The 27,763-nt window shown below is 41.7% G+C and overlaps 1 protein-coding gene and 1 long non-coding RNA gene across 4 annotated transcripts; one reads left to right on the top strand and one right to left on the bottom strand.

Moving 5' to 3' along the window:
* The first annotated feature begins 8 nt into the window (after positions 1–8).
* Positions 9–21,762, top strand: LOC130146776 (carbonic anhydrase 13-like). Of its 3 annotated transcripts, XM_056333273.1 has the most exons (9): positions 9–367; positions 7,382–7,579; positions 7,942–7,990; positions 8,706–8,731; positions 11,404–11,522; positions 14,858–14,953; positions 16,111–16,173; positions 17,054–17,209; positions 19,539–21,762. In XM_056333273.1, the coding sequence occupies exons 1-9, from the start codon at positions 337–339 to the stop codon at positions 19,650–19,652; spliced, it is 852 nt and encodes a 283-aa protein (XP_056189248.1). In that variant the 5' UTR covers positions 9–336; the 3' UTR covers positions 19,653–21,762. The 3 variants fall into 3 exon arrangements, with proteins under 3 accessions (XP_056189248.1, XP_056189247.1, XP_056189249.1); XM_056333272.1 differs by lacking the exons at positions 7,942–7,990; positions 8,706–8,731 and having other exon boundaries at positions 221–367; XM_056333274.1 differs by lacking the exons at positions 7,382–7,579; positions 7,942–7,990; positions 8,706–8,731 and having other exon boundaries at positions 233–367.
* Positions 20,616–27,763, bottom strand: LOC130146778 (uncharacterized). Its single transcript, XR_008821009.1, has 2 exons — positions 27,559–27,763; positions 20,616–24,067 (listed from the first exon to the last, which is right to left on the bottom strand). It is a non-coding gene; the product is annotated as an uncharacterized LOC130146778 (long non-coding RNA).

Raw genomic sequence — 27,763 nt, 5'->3', positions numbered from 1 at the left:
GCCGCCGGCGGACGGGCGGCTAGCGGCGGGGTAACACCTCAGCGCCGTCGGAGCGGCCCCCGGCGAGGCAGCACCACCGCTGCCGGCTGGCCACCGCCCCCGGGCCGCCCCGAGGGCGCTGCGCTGGGGGCACGGCGGGGCCTCGGGGCAAGAACGGGGCCGGGGGGGCCCGGGGCCGGGGCCAGGCTGCGCGGGCGCGGAGCGCTGCTGGCTCCTTATCGGCGCCCGAGCATCGGGGCGTCGCCGCCCGTCGCCTTCAAAGCGGGCGGCGGTGACGGCACGGCCGCCTCTCCCGTCGCAGCCCGTCGCAGCCCGTGCCGGCAGCAGACCGGAGCCATGCTGCACTGGGGATACGACGAGCACAACGGTAGGGCGGCGGCGGGAGGCGGGCGGGGGGCCAGGGGGGCGGCCGCGGTGCTTCCTGCGGGGCCGTCGGGGCGGCCGGGGCACCGCCAGGGCACCGCCTCCGGCAGCTCCGAGCCCGTGGGCAAGCGGAACGCGCTGAAATGCCGTCGAGGCTTTGCAGCGTGAGAGCGAACAGACTTTTGTCTCGGAGCGATGCCAGGCTGGCTGCCGAGCGAGGGGGTCGTGCCTGCGGCGGCGCCTGGCAGGACCGGGACAGGGGCGGGCTCTGCGCGGGATCCGTCTCGTTCCCCGCTGGGATTTCGCGTGCTCCTGCAGCTGCTCAGCTGCCTACCGGGTATTTATTAGACGGTCACACTGACCGGAGCTGCCGCACCAGCAGTTTCTTCCCGATTCTTGCTATGTTCTGCTTCTGTAAGGCAGTGGGACATACTAGGTACTAGGATCGGACATTTGAATGTGCAACTGTGCACCTAAGAGGAGATGCTTTTGGTTTTTGGTTGTTTCATAGTTTCCTTCATCTCATCAGTCTTTGAAGTCCCAAGGTGTCCTCATCAGCAGTCTCAAAGACTTTCCTCTGTTTTGCATTGTAAGTCATGCAAACGCTGCTTCTGTGTGCAGACCGGCTCACAGGTTGTGCAAGTAGAAATGAAAGCACTTTTGTAAATTGGAGACTCAGCCCTGATAAAAAAAAAAATGGAATAACTTCCGTTGTCTGTTATGATACACAGAGAAATAAAACACCATGATAGTAAAAGGAGAAAGCTATATATTTGCATTTACTAATGCCTAGAGGAGTATGCTTCATGTGTATTATTACTTAGGGTTTGGAATATTGTTTGCACAAGGATTACCTTTCCTTCCTGGTCCTTTTGTTCCATCTTTTCTGGATGGATATACTTTTCCTGAAAAACTGGGAGGTGGTGGATCACGGCGATGTTGCAATGATTACGTGTGTTATCTACTGTTGTGCAGTCTACTCTACCCCTCCCTTTAAGACGTAAATGGGTCTTGTTTTTCAAATTTGTTTCTCTGTATGTTTTCCAAGAGTGCTGTGGACTTCACCTGCACCATCCAGATAAGAAGCCCCTTTTCCCTCCCTTATCCTATCCTTCCTCCTTTGCTATTCTCAACTTCTAGGAAGGGGAGGGCACCAGAATTTCTATCGGGGTGGCCCTGGACTTCACTTGAGGCCCCATTTCTCCTATAAAGCTCTGTTTACTGCGTAACACCATACTAGGGGTGGCCTTTGGCTTTCTCCCTCTCCTTCTTTGGAGCCCCCAGCAGCTGCCGGGGGTAGGTAATTCCTCATCAGCCCACCCCCTTCCCCCTACCTCTCACAGGAGGCCAAAGGAGAGAAGTGTGGATATCCAACACTTCACAGCTCTTCCCTAGCTATCAGTTTTAATTTTTGTGCATTTATTTTATTGGGTTCGCTTGTTTCTTGTTTGGCTGAATCGCAGATGCAGGAGATTGCTCTGATTCTTGAAAAATATTGTTGCCCTGCATGGCCCTGAAAATAATTTCCTGGGAACTAAGATTAAGTTTTGCAACTAATGTGGCAGAAACAAAGTGAAACTAGTTCAATCTGGTGCAGTCATATATTGAAGTTGACTTTGGAAAGACATCTGCATTCACTCTGAGTACTGCATTTGTTACTTGCAGCGATAAAAGTGCTGTTTTTTTTAAACCAGGGGAAAACTCATGTGCCCCTTAGCAATAATAACTGCAACATAAATCATGATGTATGTAAAGCATACTGTCAAATATTACACATACCTATCTGCATATATGGTGTATCTATATAGGAGGACATGGGCTGGCTGTTATATACAGAATTAAATGTTGTGGTGAGTTGACCCTGGCTGGGCACCAGGTGCCCACCAAACCCACTCTATCACTCCCCTCCTCAGCTGGACAGAGGAGAAAAAATGTGATGAAAGGCTGGTGTGTTGAGATAAGGACAGGGAGAGACCACTCACCACTTACTATCACGGGCAAAACAGACTCGACTTGTGGGGAAAAAAAATATTACCAATAAAATCAGAGTGGGGTAATGAAAAAGAAAACCAAATCTTAAAAACACCTTTCCCCCACCCCTCCCTTCTTCCCAGGATTGACTTCACTCCTGATTTTCTCTCCCTCCTCCCTCCAGCAGCGCAGGGGACAGGGAATGGGGCTGGGGTCAGTCCCTCACACGCTGTCCCTGCTGCTCCTGCCCCCTCAGGGGGAGGCTCCTCACACTGCCCTGCTCCAGCCTGGGGTCATTTCCACAGGAGACAGTTCTGCATGAACTTGTGCAATGTCAGTCCTTCCCATGGGCTACAGTTCTTCATGAACTGCTCCAGCATGGGTCCCCCCATGGGGTGCCGTCCTTCAGGCACAGCCGGCTCCAGTGTGGGTCCCCTGTGGGGTCACAGCCCGGCCAGCAGCCCTGCCCCAGCCTGGGCTCCTCTCCACGGGGCCACAGGCCCTGCCAGGAGCTGCTCCAGCGTGGGCTGCCCGTGGGGGCACAGCCTCCTTTGGGCACCCACCTGTTCTGGCGTGGACCTCCACAGGCTGCAGGGGCACAGCCTGCCTCACCGTGGGCTTCACCATGGGCTGCAGGGGAACCTCTGCTCCAGCCCCTGGAGCACCCCCTGCCCTCCTGCACTGACCTGGGTGTCTGCAGGGCTGTTGCTCTCACACAGTCTCTCTCCTCTGGCTGCTGCTGGTGTTGCGCAGGGTTTTCCCCTCATTCTTAAATATATTATCCCATAAGGCGCTACCACCATCACTGATGGGCTCAGCCTTGGCCGGCAGTGGGTCTGTCTTGGAGCTGGCTGGCATTGGCTCTGTTGGACACAGGGGAAGCTTCTAGCAGCTTCCCACAGAAGCCACCCCTGTAGCCCCCCCCACAAAGCCAATACAAATGTTCTCCTCTGCTTTGATGCACATATTTATGAAATCGAAAGAGGCATTATTTCATTTCTATGCAAACCTTGGCCTTTGCTTTCTTGCCATTGTTCTTACCTTTCAGTTTTGATGGTGCTTATGTAGGGAGGCGTAATACTGAGGTCTTGAAAACTGGCTGCAGTGTGGCATCATGCGTGCTTTTCTTTGCTGCTCAAGGTTCCTGTGAAGAGGGAAATGTTCTTACCCCTTCACAGAAACAATCTTTTTAGTTAACTATTCAATTGCCTTACTTAAAAGAGAAAGCAAGGATAAATTGCCTTCAGTTTGCTATTTGTTTAATAAATTATATGGAAAGTACTTTCGTGTATTGTGGTTTACAGCAAAAATATCCCTTGATCTAGTTACTACTGTAACACTGAGGCATTTTATAAATAAAAAGGGGTGTGAATTCATAGAATCATTTAGGTTAGAAAAGAAGTTTAATAACATTGAGTCCAACTGTAATTTCTTATACTTTTTTTCTCCCTGAAAATCATGTAATTTTGATGCCTGCTTTAAAAAAACAGCACTTAATTTTACCCATTATGAATTTTGATTTGGTTTTACTTGAGCTAATCTTATTGCAACATAATATGCAACTAAACTACTCACAAGCCTAACTTCATAAATTTAAGCATTTTACATGTGATGAAGTGGGCAATGGATTCTCTTTAGCAATACATGAGCATGTGATCCTGCCAAGGTCAAACCACACCAAACTAATGAACTTTCTGCATTTAATAGGAAACTGTCCAAAACCAGAATCCACTTTTTTACCTGTACATGCTCTATTTATGCAAGTGTAGAGGCTCACCGCAACCGAACTGTATCCTGCAATATCTCAGCTAGGCTTGTTTCAGGTTTCCTTTTGATGAAACTCATCATCTTTAACTTGAGCTGGATAAACACCAGCACTAATGTTAGGTGCTCTAGAGAGTTCTGTTTCCTAATAAATTCATAACTGCTTTCATTATGAGATCTATTTAATGAACTGAATGTGTGCAATGCTGGTGGGTACTATAAGTAGCAATAGTCCGATCTAAAAGTGACAGAGGTGTGCATCACATTTGGTAATTCTGTGTCCAAAATAAAGGCATGCAATCTTGAGAGCAGATGGATCATTTTTTTTGTCCTAAATCTTGGTCCCAATGGCTTTGATTGTTAAGAGCTACGAGGTAATTTCCTCTAGCAACAGAACATTTCCCCATCAACATACCGGATATGTCATAAAGTACATCTCTAGAAAACTAAAGTGTACATTATGTTGAGATGGAGGCATATCATTCAGGTCCATATCCAGAAGGAATTTTCACCCTGGACATCCCATTGGCTTAAATCTAATTGTATGGCATGCATTTGAGCATCTCTTCCAACTGTAATGACTTATTTTCCAACAGTCATATACAAAGTTTGCTTTGAGGTGCGGTCTCTAGTAATGAACTGAGTCACAGTTTTCCTAGGGTAGCAAGAGTATATGATAATTGTATTAGGTTGCTGGTAGTTAACCCTGTAAGGAATACCACTTGATAGAACCTATTGGTACAAAGTGAACTGAAGTTTCTTGATGTTTTTCTGCGTATTTGGAGAGGTCAGAGTTCTGGCAGTCTTGTGTTGCTGATAGATGTTTAATCACCATAGCAAAACATGATTTTGGTCATTGAAGCTTAAGACAAGTACAAAAGCAGGTACTATGTCTTTTTAGAAGTGAAGTTTGTTGTTGAATAATTAGCTAACAGCAGAATCACAGCCTTGGGTCCTCTTTTTGGCACATACTATTTCTGAATGCAAATCATTCATATTATTTAATGTATAATAACTATAGTTATTTCTGAGATAGACCAATAGGACCCAATAGTTAAACCCATAAATGTATTTTGCCTTTCCTCAGTTAAGGAACATCTGAAACATTAAAATTAAGTAGCAAGAAGCTTTTTCTAGGCATCCCAAATGACAGTAGTTAGGTATAAATGACGGAGTGGTGCTTCTTATGAATAAAATTATGCATTGCATCTCCAACTACAGGGTACGAGGAGCTAAACAATAAAAATTATATCACCTGCTAAACTGTATGTCATTAAAATATTGAATAGCTTTGATCATTTGTGAAGTGAGAAGAATTAAGTTTAAACAGCTTTATATTTCAAACCAGTAGGATTTTTATCTTCTGCCTTAGAAGCTGTTCCCTTAATGAGTTTAATTATTGAAGTCATTAACAAGAACTTTTTAGCAAACTCAGGACTGAAGGCCCTTGCCTTTGTTCTATGCGAGGTTTAAGTCTCAGGGTGGTCTTTACAAGCTACTCCTTCCCTGTTCCATTTTTTTGGTGCTGCTTAGAGGAGAATCCATCCGTCTCTGTCCAGGTGCTGTGCAAGCTGCGTCCCCACAGTGCTGCAGGGCGCTTCCCTCCCTGATCCACTGCTGGGGCGCTGGGGTTATTTTAGCACCTGTGAGTTTCTGAGCTAGGTTTACTTCTATTGAAGTTGAGGAGAGAAACCCATCTAACAAATTTTGATGTCAGGCTATTAATCACAGTGTTGTACATGTTAATTCTTTCTTGTTGTCATGTTTATTTAAGTGCTAAGCCATCCAGAAAGATCCAAACCAACAGGCTGATTTTTAGACTGTGTTTCCCCCCCCCCCCAGTTACCTTCTAGTATAGGGCATTATGAGGATTTCCAGTGACACAGATTTTACAAAATCAGATTCTGATGCTCATATTTAAGTTTTTCTGATATCCAGTCTCTCTTAGTTGATTTATTATGCTTCTTACCATGATAAGCCTGAAGAAAGAACAAGTGCTATGCTCATTACCCTCCAGACTTGCCCCTATGCCCTTTTCTTTTACCCCACCCTCTTTTTCATCCTAAACATTGTTTGCTGTCTTTACCTTACAGAACATATTCCCCAAACAGCTTATTGTTCCTCTTTTTCTTCTGTGGCTTCTTTCCACATTGTTTATTATTCAAATATGGTTTAACAGTGGCACAAATATTCTTACTTAGAACTCTGATGTTTGATAGATAAGAGCAGACACCTCACCTCACACATCTCATCAATGAAGCTTTTGTTGCTAGTTTAGAATGGCATTTGCCATTTTTCTCATATCTATATTGTTGATTTACAGAGACAACGCTTTTCAGCTGGCTTTTGGTTTAGCTTGCACGGAGAGAGGAAGGTTAACTGATTAACAGCTTCTATAGTGTTTTAATTTCTAGCTAACTCTAGTGAGTGGTGGTACAAGTCTGTGTCTGGAAGACCTACTCACGTTTATCAGCAGGAGGTGATAGAAATCCAAACCTTTTGCAGGCACCACTGTCCAGAGTATTCCTGTGCTTTGCTGCTTTTGTCAGTGCAACAACACTAGTGTGTGTGTTTCTGTGCATGTGTACGTGCAGACTTCACGGTTCGAGGGTGACGGTCTCTCTTTGGTTGTGACAGCTGGTGTGCAGAGCTGATGGGCTGGGAGAAGGTGGTGGGTTGTGCAGTGGTGCTTAGGTAACAGGCGCTGCCATCAGGCCGCAGCAGAGCCGGCACACCGGTCAGATGTTTTATCTTTTTTTGACATCTCCCCGTCTCATTCAGCATAGTCAGTAGAAGGTGTGTTCTCAGGTCTTTTACAGCCAATGACTTAGGTATAAAAAAACCCTTAATGCAGGGGGGTTGGGTGGGTAAGAGGTAATCCTTAAAGACATAATGAGACATGATATTAGTCAAAAATGGCACGTCAAAATTTTTTTGCGGCACGGTGCCTGTTGGATACAGGATGCTTGATTTAAATGAGCATTTATTGGATGTGTCTTATGCATAGTTGATTCTTAATTGTGAATAACTGAATATCTACCTGCTGCACATGTCCTTGTTCAAAGGCCAAATTCAGTTAGATACACCATGCAAGGTAGATAAAGGGGTCCTGAGAGCTGTTGTTGCAGTGCGGTGCAGAAAAAGTAGCTGAATATTTTGATCTTTTCCTGATGTACCCTTTTTGAATTTAAAAGATGCAAACAAGAACTATTAAGGTAGAGTTTTCTTTCGTATGAAGCAGGGCGCTGTCATCATTTTAGACTTCTACTCCAATGCATTGCAGGGCCTGCCCACTGGAAGGAAGTTTTTCCTGTTGCTAATGGAGACCGTCAGTCACCCATCGACATCAAAACTGAGGAAACCAAGTATGATCCCTCTCTCCGTCCTCTAAATCCCAATTACGATCCAGCTTCTGCTAAAATCATCCTTAACAACGGGCACTCCACCTGTGTTGAGTTTGATGATACCGTCAACAAATCAGGTTTGTTCCTTTCCTGTGGCAGACACTATGTCTTCTTCCACCATTTCCTGAATAGAGTGCATCCAGCCTGGGCATGTCTTGCTGCTGGGTATGAGCTCCTCATAAAGAGTAAGGCTTTGCTCCTCCGGATGAGAGATTCCTTTTTCCCCTGTCTTTCAGCATGATACAATGTGGGAACATATTTGGACATGAGTTTGAGGCTGCATTTCTCAGAAAGCACTAGTATTCCCTTTTCACAGGAATGCTTTGATCCACCTCAACCAGCTAGATAGTGCCAGCCCCCCTGTTTGAACAGTGTTGTGTACAATTTTTCAAATGCTGCTCTCTCTCACTGCAGATGAATCCTTTGTGTCTCATTACAGGTTCATTCCAACCGAATCGCTCAAGTCTCTTATCTGACTTTAGCTGCAGGTTTGGTTATATATTTTTACCCTTTTTACAATCCATACCTGGACCTCTTGTGTCAGGAAAGAGCCAATACAGAACAAATGAAATATATATCCCAAGCGATCCCTTTTCTTCACTGAAAAGCGTTACTGTCCCAGTCTCATCTAGGAATATGTAGCTTCCCTTTTGGCAAGCAAGAATTCTTATTTAGAAGTTCTCTGTTTTAGCATAGTCTTTTTAATGTTAGTGCCTTCATCTTTAAAGCCTTCTCTTGGATGGCAGGCAAGCTAGCACACCTCCCCTTGAAACTGCAGGAGTGTAGATTCTTCAAGCAATAAAATCGTCTTGTGGTTGTGTGAGGGTTAGCTGAGGATCCAAGCCCATATGATGCTCTCACAAGGGTCGAAGCCAGAGGAAGACTAATTTGTGAACACCCTGTCCATTAGTCCTGAGGACCTATTAGCTTACAGTGGCAACAGGGAGAAACATAGATGGAGACACCATCATACTTTGCTTTCCTGGACAGTCTTAGTTTAATTCTTAGAATTCCTGTCGATACAAGCAACATTGGATGTTGCCTGAAAGCCATCAGCTGACCGTCAGTGATCTGGTCTGACCTCGTGTGGGTCAGATGCCACGGGACTTCCCAGAATTAATCTCTGCTTCAAGCCTAGTAGGCGTGGGTGAACTAAAGCACATCTCTTAGAAAAACATACAATCTTGATTTCAAAATTTCCAGCGATGATGAACCTACCACAGCCTTTGGTAAGTTGTTCTGATTGTTAATAATCTTCACAATTGAAAAAAAAAAATAAATAACACTTTATTTCTGGTGTGAGTTGGATCAGCTCAGCCTTTAAACTCCTCTTTTTTTTTAAAAAAAAAAAAGTGAATATGAATACACCAAGAATGTCTTTCACTTTCTAATTTGAAGTGACAGGGCCTGAACTAGTATTGTGATCCTCTTCTTACTGCTTTCCTCAGGCCATATCTCCAAGGATATAGTTCATGTCATGGCAAAGCACTGACAGATGTTGATCAGATAATTAAAAATGTAATCCCCAGTCTCCTTCAGGAGACTCCGTATCTTCTATGTATGGACTAGATTCTTCAGTCAGCATAAATGGCTTTACATTTTGGCTATTATCATGCCTTACTTGTCAAAGAATTCAAATCCTCCTGTACCCATAAACTGAGTTATTCACTAATTTCCCTAATATTTGTCACTGACAAACTTTATCAGTAATGTTTTTGTTTTCTTTCAGGTCATTGATCAAAAAATACTGAATTTTCTAGGGCCAAAATTTGGCCTATGGGGCACCCCTGTGAAGTAAGCACTCCTGCCATATGTTGGGTCTATGAAAAAAAATTCATCAAATTAATTGGTACCAAATACATTGGCATCTTTTAATCCATTATTAACTGACTTCCATATGAACTATTTCTTCACTTTGGCCAGCATTGAATCTGGGCTGTGAAGTCTGTAACTGTAATTCTGTTATTCTTCGCTTCCACATTAGCTCCATTCTCTGAGATTGGTCTGTTGATGTTTCAAAGACCTCTTCTTCCAGCTCTTTTCAAACTTTGAAATACTGATATTTGCCTTAAACAGCTTTTGACTAACCTCTTACTTAATTACTGTTGGAATGGAAAGGTTTTACCATCACCGTATGATGTGGCACAGGTAAATCGTCAGGCCATTTTCCACATTTTTCATCAGAAGTATTTCATTGAATGCTGATGCATTTCTACATAATTGTTTTCCCTCAGCCAGTTAGAACACTAATCTGTACACATTTCTAGGGTCATTTCCCTACAGATTTTCAGTTCTTGAAAGAAGGAATTTGTTTTAGGAGTGCCACTTCCCCATCCCCTTTGTTCGCTAGGTTTATAGGCTCTGTAAAAGCGTGGTTTTGAGTTGAAGTTTTAAGGAGGTCAAATATTTTTCCCTACAGAAAAACAGTTGCAGTTCCTTTTCATCAGCCAGGCTATTTGTGTTAGCAGATATGCAACTTAAGAAGTTCTTTTATCTTTATTTTGTATGTTTTGTTCCTAACAAAGTTTAGGTTTTGGACTAAACCTAGAAGAGAGAAAAAATTACTTTTTTCCTCCCTGGTGCTCTTAAATTAAAAACCATCTGGTTAAAGCTCCCATCCTATCCCGTTAAAATCTTTCTAATGAGCAGTAAACCAGCCCAGACTAATTCCCAAACCCTCAAAGGAGATTTGGAGCTGGGAGAGTGGGGTGATTTGTTTTGCGATTAATAAGGAATCTTTCTGAATGCGATTCACATTCAAGTCTCTGTGCAGAGATAGTTTGGTTCCAACTTTGATTAGCAAAAGACAAGTACTTGTGAAAGCAAAACAATGAAAAGCCCACACATATGTTAGGGTGAAGGATGGGATAGGATAGAGTAGAGTAGAATATTCAGATCAGAAGGGACCTACAACAATCATCTAGTCCAACTATCTGGGCAATCTGGGACTGACCAGAAGCTAAAGAATGTTGTTAAGGGCATTGTCCAAATGCCTCTTAAATGCTGACAGGCTTGGGGCATCAATCACCTCCGTAGGAAGCCTGTTCCTGTGTTTGATCACCCTCTTGGTAAAAAACGTCCAGTCTAAACCTCCCCCGGTGCAGCTTTGAGCCATTTCCACAAGTCCTGTCACTGGATGCCCAGGAGAAGAGATCAGCACCTCCCTTTCCACCTCCCCACCTCAGGAAGCTGCAGAGAGCAGTGAGGCCAGCCCTCAGCCTCCTTTTCTCCGACCTAGACAAGCCCAAAGTCCTTAGCTGCTCCTCACAGGACATCCCTTCCAGCCCTGGATAATTAAGTCAGTAATACTGCAGTTGTACAGTGCACATGTTGTGTTGGCTTCATTTTATTTATGTTAATATATGCTCCTTTTTCTCAGACTTCAATCTGATGTAACTGGCTCTAGTTGCAAACGAAGGAAAGAGCCTGATTTTTTTTTTTTAAGCTCCACCTACTGTCCTCCAAATTTCAAAGAGGAGAAGAAATTATGTTCACATTATATTTTTCTGATCCTCCCATTTATTCATAAAGCCTATATTTGAAGCTTAATTTCTCATTGATTATTTTAAGTACGTTCAAGAGAGGAAACCACTTGCAAAGTAGAAATATTTTCCCATCTTCTGAGAAATATCCAACCCATAGCAAGACAAACCTGGTGATAACAACATATCCTTCAGTGGGCCACAACCCACTAATCAGTACATAAATGAAATTTTGAAAGTTGGATCCTGGACAAGTGAGGGTTTCCGTAGCACTTCAAAGAAATGGGAAGCCATCAGAGACAGCTTTCGAGAAGGAGTAAGGGGACTGTCCAAAGACTGAAGGCCAGCGTGAGTTTAGAGGATGTGGGTGGCGGCTCCCGTTCCTGCAGTGAAGCCTTTCCCTCTGCTTGGGTTTCCAGTGCTGACCGGGGGGCCACTCAGCGGGACCTACAGGCTGCGCCAGATCCACTTCCACTGGGGCTCCAACGACGAGGCTGGCTCTGAGCATGCAGTGGATGGGATGAAGTACGCAGCAGAGGTAAGGCTTTACATGGAGTCGTCTGCACCTCTGAGCTTGTGACTAGTTTTCCATTGTAAGAATAATGCTGCCTCTCCTTGTCCCACTTCTCATTCTCCCCCCATCTTGTCAAAAGACAAGCGGTCTTCCTGAAGTGTTCATGTGTGGTCCTATCTCAAAGGAGAACCTATTTGAAAGCTTTGGAGAGGATTAAAAAAGGAGTACAGAAGACAAGAGCTTGATAAGAGCAAGATTTAATGGTTCAAGAGTTACTCTAAACTTTATCTTTCACTGTTTCTTCTTTGGAGAATATTTTCAAAGTCAGCTTCAGTTACAGACCACAGAATTATTTGATTTGGGGCCTGTGCAGCACAGAGCTTACGCAAGACTTAAGAGTGTTGCATTTTGTGGTGCATTTAACAACATGATGGTTATGACTTTGAGAACCACACCTTAATATCGGTGGGGTGCCTGCTGTCCGTGGAGGTACTGCGCTTGGAGGCAGCATGCCACGGGGAGAAATGCACCGTCTGCTCTGGCACGGACAGTTCGCTCCGGCTCTGTCTCCTTCGGTGCATTTGAGTAGTCCGCACTAAAAAGTATTCAGTGTCCGACTCATCTTTGCAAATGGAAGTAACATGGAGTATTTTGATGAGGATGAGATCTTTAACAACACATAGTTCAGACAGTGGAAGAGGTTTTGGGGTTAAAAAGATGTAAAAAATATAAAAATAAATGGTAATGGACAAATAAAACCCGTAATGCTAAAGAAGAAAAAAAAATGAAATGTGTGCACAGTGGTGTGATCAGATTTTACTGGAAATGCTATAAAAGATAGCAGTCAGAAAAAAAATCAGTTTTCTAACACTAACGGGGAAAAGTTACATTTGCAGTGTTTAAAGGCTTATGTTTTCCACAGGATCCAGGTGAGATGGAATATAAAGAATTAATAGAGGTACTTTAAAACCATTAAGTACCAAAACCAAATTTCTAGCTGAGAAAATATATATATGTTTCCCATCTAAGAAACCAAATGGAAGGAGAAAATATCTCTGAATTTCTAGCCAGTCTAAAAACCTTTCTGTTACCTGTTGGTTGGGTAACCCTCCACAAGAAGCTCTCTAGAAGTCACTTTGGCTTTGCAATAAGAAACCCAGAATTAAGATCAAGGCTTCTGAGCACTGTTCACACAAAAGAAAATACCTCAGAAGGAGACATGAAGATGGTTTCAGTGCTCATCTTCATAAGGAAGATGTGTAAGATTTCAAGAAAAAGCATCGACCGAGTTGAAGAAAGACTTAGCGTACAGGTAAAGAAGACTGCAAGGTTCAGCCCTCTAAGCCCACCGGGAAGCAGAAGGGATCCGTGACTCCATTCTTTGTGACAACATATGGTCTGATCAAGGTCTCTTCACGAGCTGCAGTGACAGAGCGGTGGTAAGACGGGATATATTCCTTAAAGAGAAGTCACAAGACATTGAGAATGGGGCTGTACCCAAAAGTGTTTCACAGCTCTGTTTGTTGGGGGATTTTGGGGTTGGATGGGGGTGGTCTGGGGTGGGTTTTTTTGGCAAAGCTATGAGGGAGTGGGCTTTATTTAGTTGTGGGAATTTTTCTTTTTGTTCTTTGTTGGTTTTTTTCTTTTTTAAAAATCCGCAATAAAAGTCAATTCTGACTGAGAGTATCTGTTTCCTTTTTGTGTATGTAAAAATGTAATCATTTAAAAGTTGTTCAATGTATAATAGTGAGTGAATGTATGATAGTGAGTGGTGTAGGCACTATGAGCTCCAGGATACTAATGCACCCGAGAATGGTTTAGCAGACTATATTGTCTTCCTGGTTTAATTTATAATATTCTTAGCAACTTTCCTTCAAGGATCTCTGAAGCTGTGGGCCAGCATGTGTTTCATTGTGAGTATATCTGTATTATTATTAATTCAGTTGGATTCCTTACTTGCTGGAAGTAATGTTTCAGCACTTCAGAGCCCAAGTGCTTAACAAACATGAATTATACTCTATAACACCAAGTAAGAGCTCCATTTTACAGATATGGAAAATTGAAACTCATAGAGATTAAGCAAGGATTGAGATTCAGAGTCAAAATTTTTACAGTCCTAGATCCCTATTTCAACCACACAGCTATGTTGCTTTCCGCAGAAAACTTTTAAAGCAAATTGCATCTGTCCTAGATTGCTTTTACTTTACAGACCTTGAAGTGCTGTACTGTGAAAGGAAGCCTTTTTTTTTTTTTTTTTTTTTATTCCCCCCCCCCCAGGGGTTCATCCCAGTTTAAGCCATTCAGTGCAGCTGCTTTCCAGTGTTCCTAAAGAGTAAAGTTCAAAGTCTGAAAAGATGGTCACCAATTTTAGAAAAGCCAGTCTCACGCCCTGCTTCTTAGCCTCTCTTTCCTTATCTAAAAACTATGGGAAATAAGATTTACTAATGCACTGAGGATTTGTGAGAGTAATTAATGTTTGTGAAGTACTTAGTCTTAAGCGCTGTGTGTTTGTACTCTCTCCAGTTTGGTGGTCGGACCGTTGCTCAAGGCTGGGATGTCCTGGCGCTTCCCAAGAACCGGGAGCTCCCGCTGTGGAGCGTGGCCAGGATTTAGGAAACCTGGCTTAGCAGGAGGGACTGAGGTGGTATGGGGGTAGACAACACGGGCTCTTCCTTTTCCCACCTGGCTAGGTGGCCTCTTTAAGCTGCTTAAGCAACTACCACAGGACAGTTCCAGAATAGCATGTTGGAAATGCAAATGCTCAAACCTGAGATAATCAAGTTGCTTGTAATTGCCAGACTACCGGTAATCATAGAAAATTACATTTGGACAAACTTAAAAATGAGATCTGATGTTCAGCTTAAACTAAATGAGGGAAAAGGGGTCAGCGCAAGTTTAATGTGTGTTCCTCTGCCTGTTTTCTAGCTATTTATGTGGCTGATTGATGCTACTGAAAGCTTGATTAAAGAAAAAGAGGAGCAAAATACTAATGGCATCTTCATGATTTTCAATCACTTTTAAAAATCAGCTATGCTAAAATGGATTTAAAAACTTTAGTTATATAACCATTGGACATCTTGTTTTAGCTTCTCTGTTCAAAATCTGCGGACCCAAGAGCAATTTGCCAGGGTGTGCTGATCACTGCTCAGTTTTGAATCATCCCAGTCACTGGAAATGCTTTTGACATTTGCGTGAGCTACACATTTACCGATTTAATGAAGTATTTGCATTTAGAAAAATGAATGGCTTTGAATACAAAAGAGAGAAGTAGAGTATCAATACCAGTAAAGTTGTAGTATTAGTTTGTGACTATTTGAGTTCAGCGGGAGTTGATGCTGTTTGTGTTTCTTGCTTTCCAGCTTCACGTGGTCCATTGGAACTCGGAGAAGTATTCCAGTTTCGTCGAGGCAGCTCGTCAGTCAGATGGATTAGCAGTCATGGCTGTATTTCTACAGGTAAGAAAAGAATGCCTCAGCCCTCCTGATAAATCTGCATTATGAGTCCAAAAGGATAATGGCAGTGGTTGGTATAAGTGCTGCTAAAGAGATACCCGTTTTATATGGGCATTAAATTATACTGTTTCCTTCTTGCTGTTTACTTGCTAATACAGAAAGCTGTGCTTCCTGGAAGATTAAAAATATCAGATTAATAGGTTTTCAAGACAGTGAGACTCTTCAGTTTACCTAGCCTGCACTCCTGTACAATGTAAGATGAGGAACTTAATTCTGCTGCCCCTATATGGATCCCAGTAACTTGTATTTGACTAACAGGTTTCTTTAGAAAGGTGATCTGATTTTATTTGAACGCTTCTTTAATGGTTTGTTTCTGACCTGGTAGTTTCTCCTGAAAAATAATAATTAATAAACTGCCCCAAAATCAGAAACTGGAGAATTTCCTTGTAATTGTTATATACCCCTTTGCCTTCTGTACCTGTTACAAGATGAAATTAAACTCTTGCAACAGCTTCACTGACTTCTGTATGATAGAGAATTCACACAATCCATGACAAAGGATAGGGCTTTGGTCAAATCTGTGGTTTCTGTCTGGGTGCCACATCTTCCTGAGCACAGCTGGTCCTGGTGCTGGGGCTGGCACAGCCAGGGAGCCATTATGTGCAGCTGTTGCAAAGAACCGCTTCAGTAATTCTGTCTTTCCAGTTTACATTACAATGATTCAAGGGAAATTTCACTGGGTTTATTAGCACACAGATCTGCTTGGGATATGTAAGAATGACGTTTTGACTATTTTAAGCAATTTAATTTTCAGGTGTACGCCTGCAACTTCTAATATCCCGCATATAAAACTTGAAAAATGAATTGCTTGTGTTCCCCTGTGCTGTAAAGCTTGTGAATCTTTTGTAGCTGAAATAATTACTGTAAGTAGCCAGAATAAATACTGTCAGCAAGGGAGTGGATCTTCTTTATGACCAGTGCTGTTTCTAAGGTCCAGCTAGTCACAGGCTCGTACTCACAAAATCTGTGAGTTTTTTAAATCAGCTATTATTTCAGTAAAGTTAAATACAACCATTTCATTACGCATTTGCTTTTTGATTATTTATTTTTGCTATTTTTCTCTGGAGCTCAACTATTTCTTTTTTCTCTGGTGTTACTAGATTGGTGAATGCAACCCTCAGCTGAATAAGATTACTGACCGCTTGGACACCATCAGAATCAAGGTGAACGAATGCTTCTAAAGAATACTAATACTTGTGGTTGCTTTTGTTGTTTTGTTTTGTGGGTTTTTTTTGTAACCTGGCTGCTACTCTCTTTACATTCATGTTCCCTAATCCCTAGTTTCATAGCTGTGCATATCTAACTCTGATTTGGGACAGTTTAGGCACATTCTTGTTAAGTAAAGTTGAAAACTAAGGAGACAAAGAATAATTTTTATACAGTAAGAGATCAGAGGAAAAGGCTAATACCTCATAGAACCCAGTCTCTGAAAAATCTCTTGCTGTGAGAATAATAACAGGGGAAGAACCTATTTTATGGGAAGTTGTGAAAAAGATGAGGGAAAGGTTTCCTTCCCTGTTTTGCTGAGGTACAAGGTGAGAAGTAAGCTATTGTTTCTATGAGAGACGTCAGCTGACTCACAACATCATGTTTTGTCCAGGCATCTCTGGCCTGGTAGCTGGAACAGGGAGAAGAAGTAACCTGTGGGCCTGGGAGGAGTGAGTAGGGAGGGGAGCAGCTGGCAGTAGCCTATGGGTGTCTTCACATCATCTCACCTCTCCCTCCAACTTGCATCTCATAGTCACTTGTAACTATGGGGAGCCTACACTAACATGACACCTTTGATGGTGGCCTGCTGTCATCCAGGGTAGCAGCAGCAAAGCTGTGCCAAGAGGTAGGACCTCACCAGAAGGGCACTGGCTCACCCAGGATGCTGCCAGGCCACCTGATAGTGGAACAATCTCTACCTCTTTGGCATGGTTTATCTTAGCATCTTGCTTTTAAATAGTATTGTCCTTTTTTAAAAAAAACTTTGTGTAAGTAATAAATTTATAAATATATCTAATCTAGAATCTCAGTGAGCTAGTTTTTTTCTCTTTCCAGGGTAAAAGAGCACTGTTCACAAACTTTGATCCTAGCTGTCTGCTTCCCAAGTCCCTGGACTACTGGACTTACTTTGGCTCTCTCACTGTTCCACCTCTTCTTGAGAGTGTCATCTGGATTGTTCTGAGAGAGCCCATAAGTGTTTGTTCTGAACAGGTATTTTTGTTTTTTCACTGCTGTAAAAATGTTGCTATTGTAAGACTTGAAACTGGAAGCGTCACCCAAATATATATATTTTTTTTGCAGACCTTGGCATTGCATACTTTATCAATTTTTCAAAGGATAAAATAAGTCTATAAAATTTATCCTGACTTCTTGTTGCCTTTCTTTACCTAACAGCTATTTATTACCTATTTTTTAAAAAGAATCTGCATACTCTAAAAATTAACTATTAAAAATAACCCACAAGGAACTTATGGAAAAAAGGGTTCTGGTGACACTTAGAAATCCTGGAATTCCATTCGCTTCCATCATTTGCATATCCTGCTCAATCCTCTCCTCTGGCATTTTTTTTGGCAGATCACTAGTAAATTCCTTCTTCATACCACAGATGTAAAACTTGGTGAATTTACTAGAATAATGAAAAGCAAATACAATGGTAATAAGTTGTTTTTTATGTTAGGCTATCTTAGGAAAAGTGTGATACCACATCATCTACTTAAATTTCTTGTTAAATTAAGCTTCATGCTATATATTAATGTTGCAACAGTGACACCCAGTGGGCCGATCATCTCAGGTATAAAGAGTTTTTCCTGCTGGAGACACTGAAGTTATGTCAAATTATACCTTCTGATATCAGATGTTGATAAATACGTCACCTGCAACATGTTATTGATATTCTTGGCACACTGCAACCGTTAAGATTTTTGCACCGCAGCATTTGTCTCATTCATGGTCAGTATTACAAATACCTCAGAAAATTCAGTACCCCGGCCCACATACTGAGCAGAAATGGCGATGTCTTTGTGCAAAATGTTGACGGCGCACTGAATGGGATACCTGTTGGTCAGGAAACCTCAAATTCTGTTTGTAACTGATTTAAGTAATCTATTTTCTCAACGTGTGCATTTTTCTCATTTGTATCTCTTCCCCCCCTCCCCTCAGTCTGCCTTTGTAAGACTCACTGCAATGCGTATGGATCTAGGATTGACATTTTGGTTTAAGATACCAGCTTCCCAAAGACAAGACATTGTTCAGGTTAAAATGTTCTTATTTGGGCTAATCTATAATTAATACATTCTAAAATGTGAAATACTGTATGCAAACACCCATGTCTAACAGGTTCAGAGGATATGTTGTCAGAAACAATGTCAAATACAGTGATTCTTTACTAGTTGTCTTACACAGACTGTAGCTATATCTTATGTATTAAAGTATAAATGTGCTTCATTCTTATAAGCTTGCATGTAGCTAAACATATTTGTTTCCAGTAATGTCCACCATTGTGTCTGATCAGTCATCACCATAACTGATGCTGTTTTGCCATTTAATTTTATTCTGCCAGTTTGTATTTCTTCCAGGCTTTACAGTTTACTACCTACTTTTTGGTGCACTTTTAACTTTTCAAGTTAAAAGAAATTAAAAATAAATTTTAAGTTTTTAGAAACTCACAGGAAGCCTGATTTACAAATGTTAGCTTTAGAATGGAGTGAAGTAAGATAGTATTGACTTTTTTTGCTCTTAATACAATTAAGATGCCATGTGCCATACAACTAAATGCTCTATTGTAATGGAATGATTTTTGTTCTGTCCTACCTTTGGTAACCTAGAGGGGAAGTGGTATATAGAAATAGTAAATATTAGAAATATTAGAAATTAGACCAAATACTAAACCTCAGGCCATAAATCAGACTCAGATTTCCCAAGGTTTAGAGGTGGAGCTCTGATGTGGGTTTCTGCTGAGATCAGCTTAAGCAGAGAAGTTTATGCTGAGGTACGAATAACTGCTAGTTCCGTGTCTTCATAGGGGAAAAATTTGAAATCTCTCTCTCCTGGTCTGAATACAGATATGTTTAATATATGAAAAGTGCTAATTTCAGAAGCTTTTTATACCACCACACCTACCATTCCAGGTTAATTGTGAATATACTATTTAAACAAGAAGATGTACACAGGTGTACTTGAGAAATCCAATATTTTGCATGAAACATTCCAGAATCTTCAAACTATATAATCAAACTAAAAAATATAAAAATCCCTGGTTTAGATCAGGTTATAGAAGACAAAGTGTGAATATAGGAAACAAATAGTCCTTATGCAGAGTTTTGTTCATACACATATTTTGGGAGATTTTCTCAGTAGTCATCGTTTTCATTTGCAAGGACAGAAATGGTGAAATTGTCATTCGCCACATGCCATAGAAAAATAAAGTTTCATTCTTTCTGGCAGAAAAAAGGTGACAAGTAGCTTTAATATTTACTACGTGCTTTTTCATTGGTATGGTGTGAGGGTTTTCTGCTGACCTGTATGTCTCTTTTGATTGCAGCTAGCCAAATTCCGCAGTCTCCTGAGCACTGCTGAGGATGAGGTCGCCTGCTGCTTGCTGAGAAACTACCGACCTCCCCAGCCCTTAAAGGGACGAGAAGTCAGAAGAAATTAGAGTAAAGCCAGAGTAGTCTCCCTCTGAAACCAAAGGCTGAATTAATTTTAATAGTTAATACACTTTGTGATTTTTTGTTTGTTTGTTTGTTTTGTGAGTTGTTTTAACAAATAGGTGTTTTATTACTGGTTACCATGCAGTCATTTCTGACAGAGGCGTGTGTCCTGGGTTGTTGCAGGTTCATCAGTGTTAAGAGGTCTGACTGTGTTTGAGTGCATTGGTTTGGGAGCGTTGAGGCACTAGGGTTGGATGCACAGAGCTGGCAGTGCTGATCGCAAGGGTGAGGTGTGGTGAAGGAGTTGTCCAGAATTTGCCACCAAATTACTGAACAGGATCCCTGATATTACTGTCGGTGAAGGATGTTCTGAGATTATTCTTTCGGTCTCTAACACATTTAGCTTCTATATAAGACTTCACACTGTAATTCTGAAGAAAAAAATATTTTAAGCCTAATATCATTTCATTGCTGACTTCTACAATGTCATGCTTGTCTTCCTACAACAAGCAGTAATGACTAACAGGGTTTAAGTAAAACAAGATTATTCATATGATCCTGTTATTCTGACTGCTTCATAGCAGTAATGATGTGCTGATCGATTTTTTCCTTTAAAGCAAATAGTAAGGATTTTGTATATTGATGGATTAGGTATTCCTGAATTCCACCATGTATAGTGGTGAAATTGTCCTGAAACCTGAAAACTGCAAGGTGGAAGAGCACAGAGGGAACCGTTTGTTCCTAAATCCAGTCTGTTGCAGTTGGTGAACAGTAAGGGACCGTAACACTATATCCATGGAGCATCAGGCTCCTACCACTTAAAATCAGGAGGCAGAGGTAGCTGTTGCTCCAGCCCGTTTCATGCTTAGACGCGTTGCCTGCTGCAGTATGAATGAAACCCATGCCGCATACCTCACATCTTGCAGTGGAGCACAGCACTACTCAGGTGTGTAGTGTCTCCTAAGTACTGGCTGATGTTCTGCTGCCATAGCTGAACTTGTGTGGTTGCACTTACATTCCAAGACCAAAGATAGCAGTTAGAACTAGCCAAAGAAATCAGAATCAAGTCAAAATCTAATAAAAGGTCAGCCCTCAACAGCGATGCATTGAAACGTCTGGCTTTATGAATTGACTTGAGCGTGTGTTTCTCTCAGGAGCTTTTGTTATCTGAATATAATTGCTCATTTTACACAAAATTTATTTTTATTATTTTTAATGAACTTGCTATAGGATATAGCTTAGTATAGGATTAGATTTACCCTCAGATTGTGAGAACTAGGTAGTGAAAAACAGTGGTACCTGGAAGAGGCAGCTAGAGGTTACAGGGGCAGCACCTACCAGCAATCTCTGTAGTAATTCTGACCGGCTCATCTTTGATGACTGCTCTCCATGAATCTGAGGATTTTTATAGGTTTTCTAGGCTGTGCCTTTTACCTCAACAGGTCTTTTGATCTTAGATGGACAAACGAGGGAAATCTGAATCAGGATTGATTTTTTATCTTTATATACCTTCTTATAACTGAATAAATTAGACATAGAGACATAGATATTTAGCTTAGTTTAAGGTAGGTGGATTTTTTGTTTGTTTTCTCCTCCCCAGCATATAGCTACTATTGCTGCAAGGCCTCTCGATGCCTTCTGAATGTTTTCTGAAGGAAAGAACACAGTAGACCATGGGAGAAATAAAATATATTTGGCAGTGGCAGTAAGTACAAGCATTAACCAAAGGGGAAAAAATTCTAGGCACTTTTTGTTTTCTGGCATAGGGAGAAGAATGTAGCTGAAAAGACCTCAGGTTGGTTCTTTCTGAATGAGGACATCTGGGAAATGTGCGTGGGGAGAGCAGAAGTGTGTTGCGTGTTTTCATACCCTTTTTTAGGCTTAGTGTTGGATCTGATGTTTCCCTGTCATGTGAGTAGCTGCAGAATGTGGACAAAATGTTTACAGATTGCATGAAGGTTATGAAGTTTGTTTGCCTCAGAAGAGAAAGTAATAAGGCTACTGCTTTGTATCAGAAACAAAAGTTTTACATGTTTTTTACATATTGAAAACAGTGGAGTTGATCCACTGCTTTCATATTTATAAGGATTTTAGCAAAATAAAAAATGGATTTTATGAATGTGTCCTGTATTTTCTATTGAAGAGATTGAAATTTTACAGAGAAAGCTGCAGTTTTATAACTAGTGCCTCCAGCTCAAGTTTTGCAAAAAATTGTCACCCCTCATTTGAAGTCTGTATTTGGGCAGTGTAGTGTTAGGTATCTTTATTATCTCTCAAGTAAAATGTCTTTGGCAGTGGTAATACATGCAGTCATTTGTACATAAAGTTTCTGATAGCGCTTCTTTGAACTATTGACTATTTTTTATAGAGTTATGCAAGTAAGTTTTAGAAGACATCATTCACAGTAATTCTAATGGTGAGATGCCATGTTTTATTCATTAAGTACTTACTCTATGGACAAATGGCCTTTTCTGGGTGCCCGCAGTCTTTGTGAGACAGGAGGTAATGCTGAAGTGCTTAAACAAAAACGTTTCTAAATTAATGTTTTATTTCCTGTTTCTGTCAACCTCTCCATCATTCATGCCAAGTACAAGTTTTCACTGTGGTGGAACATTTGCACATCTGATCTGTGTTGGCTTCTCTCGTGCAGCAGTATTTAAGGACAGGGAATGTCTCTGACAGAGTACTGGGTTGTCGCGTGAAAACCGGTTCTCTGACTCAGCTTAACAGTACTGATGTGCTGCACAGCCAATTCCTGTGTCACTTGTATTGTAGCAAATTTCACCCTCATACCTGAGTACATAAATTTGAACAATTTCAGATGCTCATGACAGTTCCATTTTTCAGATGTTTAAAAAACCAGCACTTTGACATTTTTGAGGGAAAAAAGGAACCCAGTCATCCTTGGTGTTTTTCAGAGAGTTTGTTCTTGATTTCTGTTTTTCCTTTGTCCTGTTTAAACTCCAGCTGCTTATGTAGTTTGTGATTTCATGAATAAGCAGTTTATGTGGAAATCGCCAAGAATCTCAGCACCCAAACTTATATTCCAAAATCATTTTAAAGCTGTCATTGTAGAAGGCATAGGTACCTATGTATGAATAGCTGAAAGAATCCTGTGTCCCCAGGCCTGCAGATAGCAACGACAATCCAAAAATTGCTGAAGACTATTTATATAGCATTTGTTACCTATTTAATTGCCAATACAGTTATAAATAAGAGCAATATCTTACTGCTGTATGAAACTAAATAATACAAGAGTCATGGTACTCTGCTATTCAATAACATATTAATTTTTAAGTCTGTTAAAAATGTCTGTAGAGACTACCCAAAGAACTTCCAGCCTGTTGGCCCAATACCTAAAAGAAACCTTGAATTTCTCAAAGCAGTTTAGCTCATCTTCCTGACTGGTTCAGGGGACCTTTGTATGAGGAGCAAAGCCCTTCGTGAATGTCTGCTGCAGCAAACCTGTTTGACCAAATTAGTTTTGAACTGGATGATACAGAGCAATGATTGTATATGACAAAATAAAAGCAAAACACTATTTACTAATTAACATTATTTCAGTAGCCGTAACATGGTGTGTGGTGTTTTCAGCAGGTGTCCTGAGCAAATCCTTGAAATATTCTCTTCTGTACTCACAGTCTGATGGTATTAATATAATTACTCTTCCTACGTATTGTTCCTAAAATGTTTAGCAACTACACTAAACCACCTATGTATATATTCTGTCTGTATATATGTTTATAAGTAAATACACAATATATGATATACATGTTATGTGTATGTATATATACACACACCGTAGAGTACACAGGGAGAGCTGGATCATGACTCTAGAGCACAGCAGATTTTGTCGAGTCCTATGGAACTGAGCTGTCACTGGACTCCACCAACCTCTTGAAGTCTGCAGACAGGGTCCTGTGCCCAGAGTGGCCTCGGTTTTGGTGTGTGGATGGTGTCAGGGATAGCCACACTCAGTAGGCAGCTATGTGGGAATGCTAAATATACGGTGTTGAGATGATGCTACCCCAGCAGATACTGTGTCTTCTGGATGCTGGAGATGCCCAGCACTCTTAAATGCACCAGCAAATGTACTGATGATACAAAACCTTCTATTTTGACATATACTCTGGAGACAGAGGAATGATTGAGGACAGGGATATTGGGTTTGAAAAGATAATAGCGGACTAAACTACATTCAGTAATTTAAAATGTTGAACTGACTGTGAACAACTGAGCAGTGAGAACTGGAGAAGAAGAAGAGAAATGCCAAAGACAGAACAAACCTTCTGATAGAAAAAGAGGCCCTCTGCAGATTGCTTTTGACGGTAGATGTCACTGTAAATAAGGCAATAGTCTGGGTGTCGCCTTCCCACTGACGACAGCTGGAATGACACTCACAGTGTCCTGAAGTCTCAGCCTGTGGAAGAAGAGTATGGAACATAACTCACGTGTTAAGGATGTGCTGTTGATTGTGACTTTACTCCCTTTCTTAAAAGTGAAACATGGATTATGAAAAAAAAAGATTACTTTCAGATATTAGCAAAAGATGTTCACGTTTAAAAGATCATATTTAGGTGAATCTGTGCATTCAAATGCTCCCCTGTTTCCTATAAGCAATTAGCCTCACCTAGTTCTACACGTCTAAAAACCACACGCCAGAAACAACCACTTGTTGGTGCAAGGTAAGTTTTTCAGTGTTTGCTTCAAGCTGGAAGTTTCCCCAGCTGTTAAAAAAAAAAAACAAACAAAAAAACCATCTAAGTCAGTTGTGTATAAGGAGCCTGGACTGTGCATGGCCACGTCAGTGCTGCCAAGGAGGTTCTGGAGGTCCAGCATGGTCTGGCTTGGCTGGACTTCTCAGAGCACATGGGAAGCCGCTGGGTAGAGCATGGGCAGCAGGTTGGACTCTGCTGGTGCCTGAAGCTCTGGGAGCAAGTTCTGTGCAAGGGCAAGTTCACACATGCAGTAAATACAACTGAGTGTAGGTGATCATCATTGAGCAGTTTTTTTGCAAAGGGAACAGTAAAGATTCATATAGACAATCTGACCAACTATTTGAAACCAGCTTCTGCTGATGAATTTGCTTCAGCTGTGGCACCACTCTTGCCTCACTCTCTGTGTGAGGTCCCAGAAAACATTTGCCTACCTGTCTCTTGGTTATGAGCTATCTAAATATCACTTCTAGGACTGAAGACAGGCTTCTTGGTTCACACAAGCACTCTGTAAATGTATGTTAGGTGGAAAAAGATCTTCACCACTACAGAAAGATGAGAATTGTAACTATAGGTGGGAAAATGCACTACCAAAATGGTCTTCTCTGGCCTGCTTCTTCTTTTTTTCTTTCTTTTTTTTTAATTATTTATTGGATAACTATAATTTTTACTCCTCTGGATTTCACCCTCTATGTCAGTGTACAGAGGGTACGTACAGCCTTAACAGCCCCCACCTCTGGGCTATGGCAATCAGGAAGTAATCTAGTAATCTAGCCCTGCAGCACAGCCATCTAGCAGGGGAGTGGGAACACCCAGGATATCAGAGCTGAACAGCACTCAGGTATGCACACAGCTTCAGTGAGATACTGCTTAAATAATACAGAAGTCTCATGATTGCACTTCACTTCGCCCTAGTGACTGGCACTGTGTTGCATTATGACAATGTCTTCAGGGGTGTTTGCAGAGTCACTTCTACTAAGATCCTACTATAAGGGGTTGAGATTAAAAAAAAAGATTAAACTGAAGAATTTTCTCATCTTACATCCAATAATTCATGCTAAGAGGAAAATGTGAATAACTGGACTGCTTTGTATTGAAATAGAGAAAGCTCCATTTCATTTTCTGAAAAGTGTGTATTGCTGTTTAGTTACACTTTACATATTGTTACTTATATGTCTGTACTGGACTTCTTTTCTGTTGTGGGTTAAAGCTATACTCAGCCTCTTCAAAGTCAGTATTCATCCCAGTCTGGGCACTGGGTCAACTATTCAGCATGCAGGTCTTTGAGTGCTAAGATGTGCTTCAGTTCTAGTACTTAGCACTCTTGCATTGGTAGGCACTGTACAAACATTAGCTCATGCTTCTTACTGGCACCAAGAGTTACCATTCTCTTTGGCAAGGAAAAAGCTACCCAGCCAAGGTATAAAACCACTAACCAAATGAACGGCTAGATATTTAAAAAGAAATAGCTTAGTTGCATATTCTTGTTGCTATCACTTTATTTTGTGCATTTACAGAGAGGCATAATATCACACCCATAATGTGAGTACAATCCAGTTAGAGCAGTGAAGTGTTCATGTTAAAAGCCAGTGTTGCTGCCCATCAAGACACCTTCAGAGGCAACAAGGATCCCTCGGGCTGAGCATGGAAAGGATGCCTACTTCTTGAATGAGTGTGTGAACTACCAACATCCCCTGCTTCTCCAGTGGGAAACGGGGTGTATCTGCTGTGCTTTGCAGAGAACTTAATAGCTGCGCCTATTGTGGTAAATAAAACAAGCCAGGGCCCACTTTCCAGCCCTGGAACAAGGGTTGTAACAAGTCTTGAGTCCATACAACTGATCTTTCCTGCATACTTTCCTCCATACAGTCTATTAGGGAGTATCATTTCACCCAGTTTGGGCCCTCTCGCAGAAGGGTCTAGCTGACATTCGCCAAAATCATGCTGGGGAGCTTCCACTTGACCATGGCCAAGTCCTGTCCCTCTCGTTGCTTGCGTGGGCATGGCTAACACTTCTGGTCTGTGCTAGGAGTGCCATGTGCAGCAGCATGACCCAGGGCTTCACCAGCACCTCTCTCCTTTCTGAATCCCACTGGAGCAGCTGCGTGACACCTTGTCCCCACTCAGTCTGGACACTTAAGTCTCCATAAGCTGGCTGCTCTGTGGGCACCACTGCACATGGTATTCCTGTGTGACAGTGGTATTTAGATGTCTCGTAAATGAGAGAGGCAGGCTGGCATCTGCTTTCTGGAGTTCTCTACCGAATTTAGCCACTGGCATTCATCCTAAGTTTCATTACGGGTGCCAAAATGCATCTTCTGAATCCTATTGTAAGCCTTTCTTGTGCCTCTCCATATTTGCAAAACAGGTGGATTGATGCTTCATCAGTCTCTTGTCTTTCAGCAGAAATTAAAGGTTTTTGTGACTTCTGCATCACAGAAGCCAGCACATAAGTGAATGCTGATTTAACTATGGAAACAGCCAGCTTTGTTAAGTATGTGGTCAAACTAGAACCAACGGGCCCTGTGGTCAAAGCCAGGACCATGCAGGTGAGATTAAGCAGGATAGGAACAGGCAGAAATTGAGCCCCCGCTTTGTCCTCTGTGAGGAAAGAGGAGCCTTCTGGTTTGCAGCCTGGAAAACTGGATACGTAGAAGTTGACTTTAGGTCAGGAGCAGGTCACATATCTGTCATGGGAAGAGCAGTGGAAAGTGATTTTGGAAAGCTGTGGTTTAATGGTAGGTTTGTTCTAGGGGATTGAGCCACCTCTAGCATGGGAGCCCTGCACAGAAACTCTGTTCTGTTCCTAACTTTGCACCACTTTTCTTTGTGGCTTTGCAGTAGTCACATCAAGTCACTGTTTTCAAATGGTACTTAACTCTTGTTTCACCATTTAAAAAGAAGCTTTTAATTTGCTTGAAGTACTGAATACCTAAGAGATTTCCTAGTTAATGGAAGCGCCAGCCCTGTGGCAAGCTGGGTCACTTCTGTTGTGACATTTAGAGATTTCAAAGCATAAACTTTGGGAACAAAAGCTCAGCAGTAGCTGCTGAGTTTTGCCATTAATCTAACCATCCTATTGGAATAACTATATCCCTGTGTGCTTGCAGACCCACAGAAGAACATGAGTATGAACGCTCTGTATGTCACAGCCTTGAACACAATTAGGTTTTAAGATATACTCCTTTATACTCACAATATTGTTTTGTTGAGTCATTTACTTGAACTTAGTCTATGCTTCCTTCACAACTGGCCCAACTTGCCGTAGTGTCACAGAAATGAGATTTCAGTAACAGGTCTAGAGCTTGATCTCCTGTAGGCAAATGTCTGGTCTTGCACCTGCTTGAGCCAAATATCTGTTCTCAGTCTCCCTCTCATCCATCAGATAAGCTGCAATGAGT

Source organism: Falco biarmicus, chromosome 3 (genome assembly GCF_023638135.1).
Source record: "Falco biarmicus isolate bFalBia1 chromosome 3, bFalBia1.pri, whole genome shotgun sequence".
Taxonomy (NCBI): Eukaryota; Metazoa; Chordata; class Aves; order Falconiformes; family Falconidae; genus Falco; species Falco biarmicus.
This window is presented reverse-complemented; position numbering and strand designations above follow the sequence as displayed.

Bases quoted from the DNA above. Each gene is read 5' to 3' on its own strand.
- LOC130146776 (XM_056333273.1), top strand. From the start codon at position 337: ATGCTGCACTGGGGATACGACGAGCACAACG. The intron at 368-7,381 runs GTAGGGCGGCGG...AATGCATTGCAG, and splicing joins GGGATACGACGAGCACAACG to GGCCTGCCCACTGGAAGGAA. The intron at 17,210-19,538 runs GTATTTTTGTTT...TTTTGATTGCAG, and splicing joins TAAGTGTTTGTTCTGAACAG to CTAGCCAAATTCCGCAGTCT.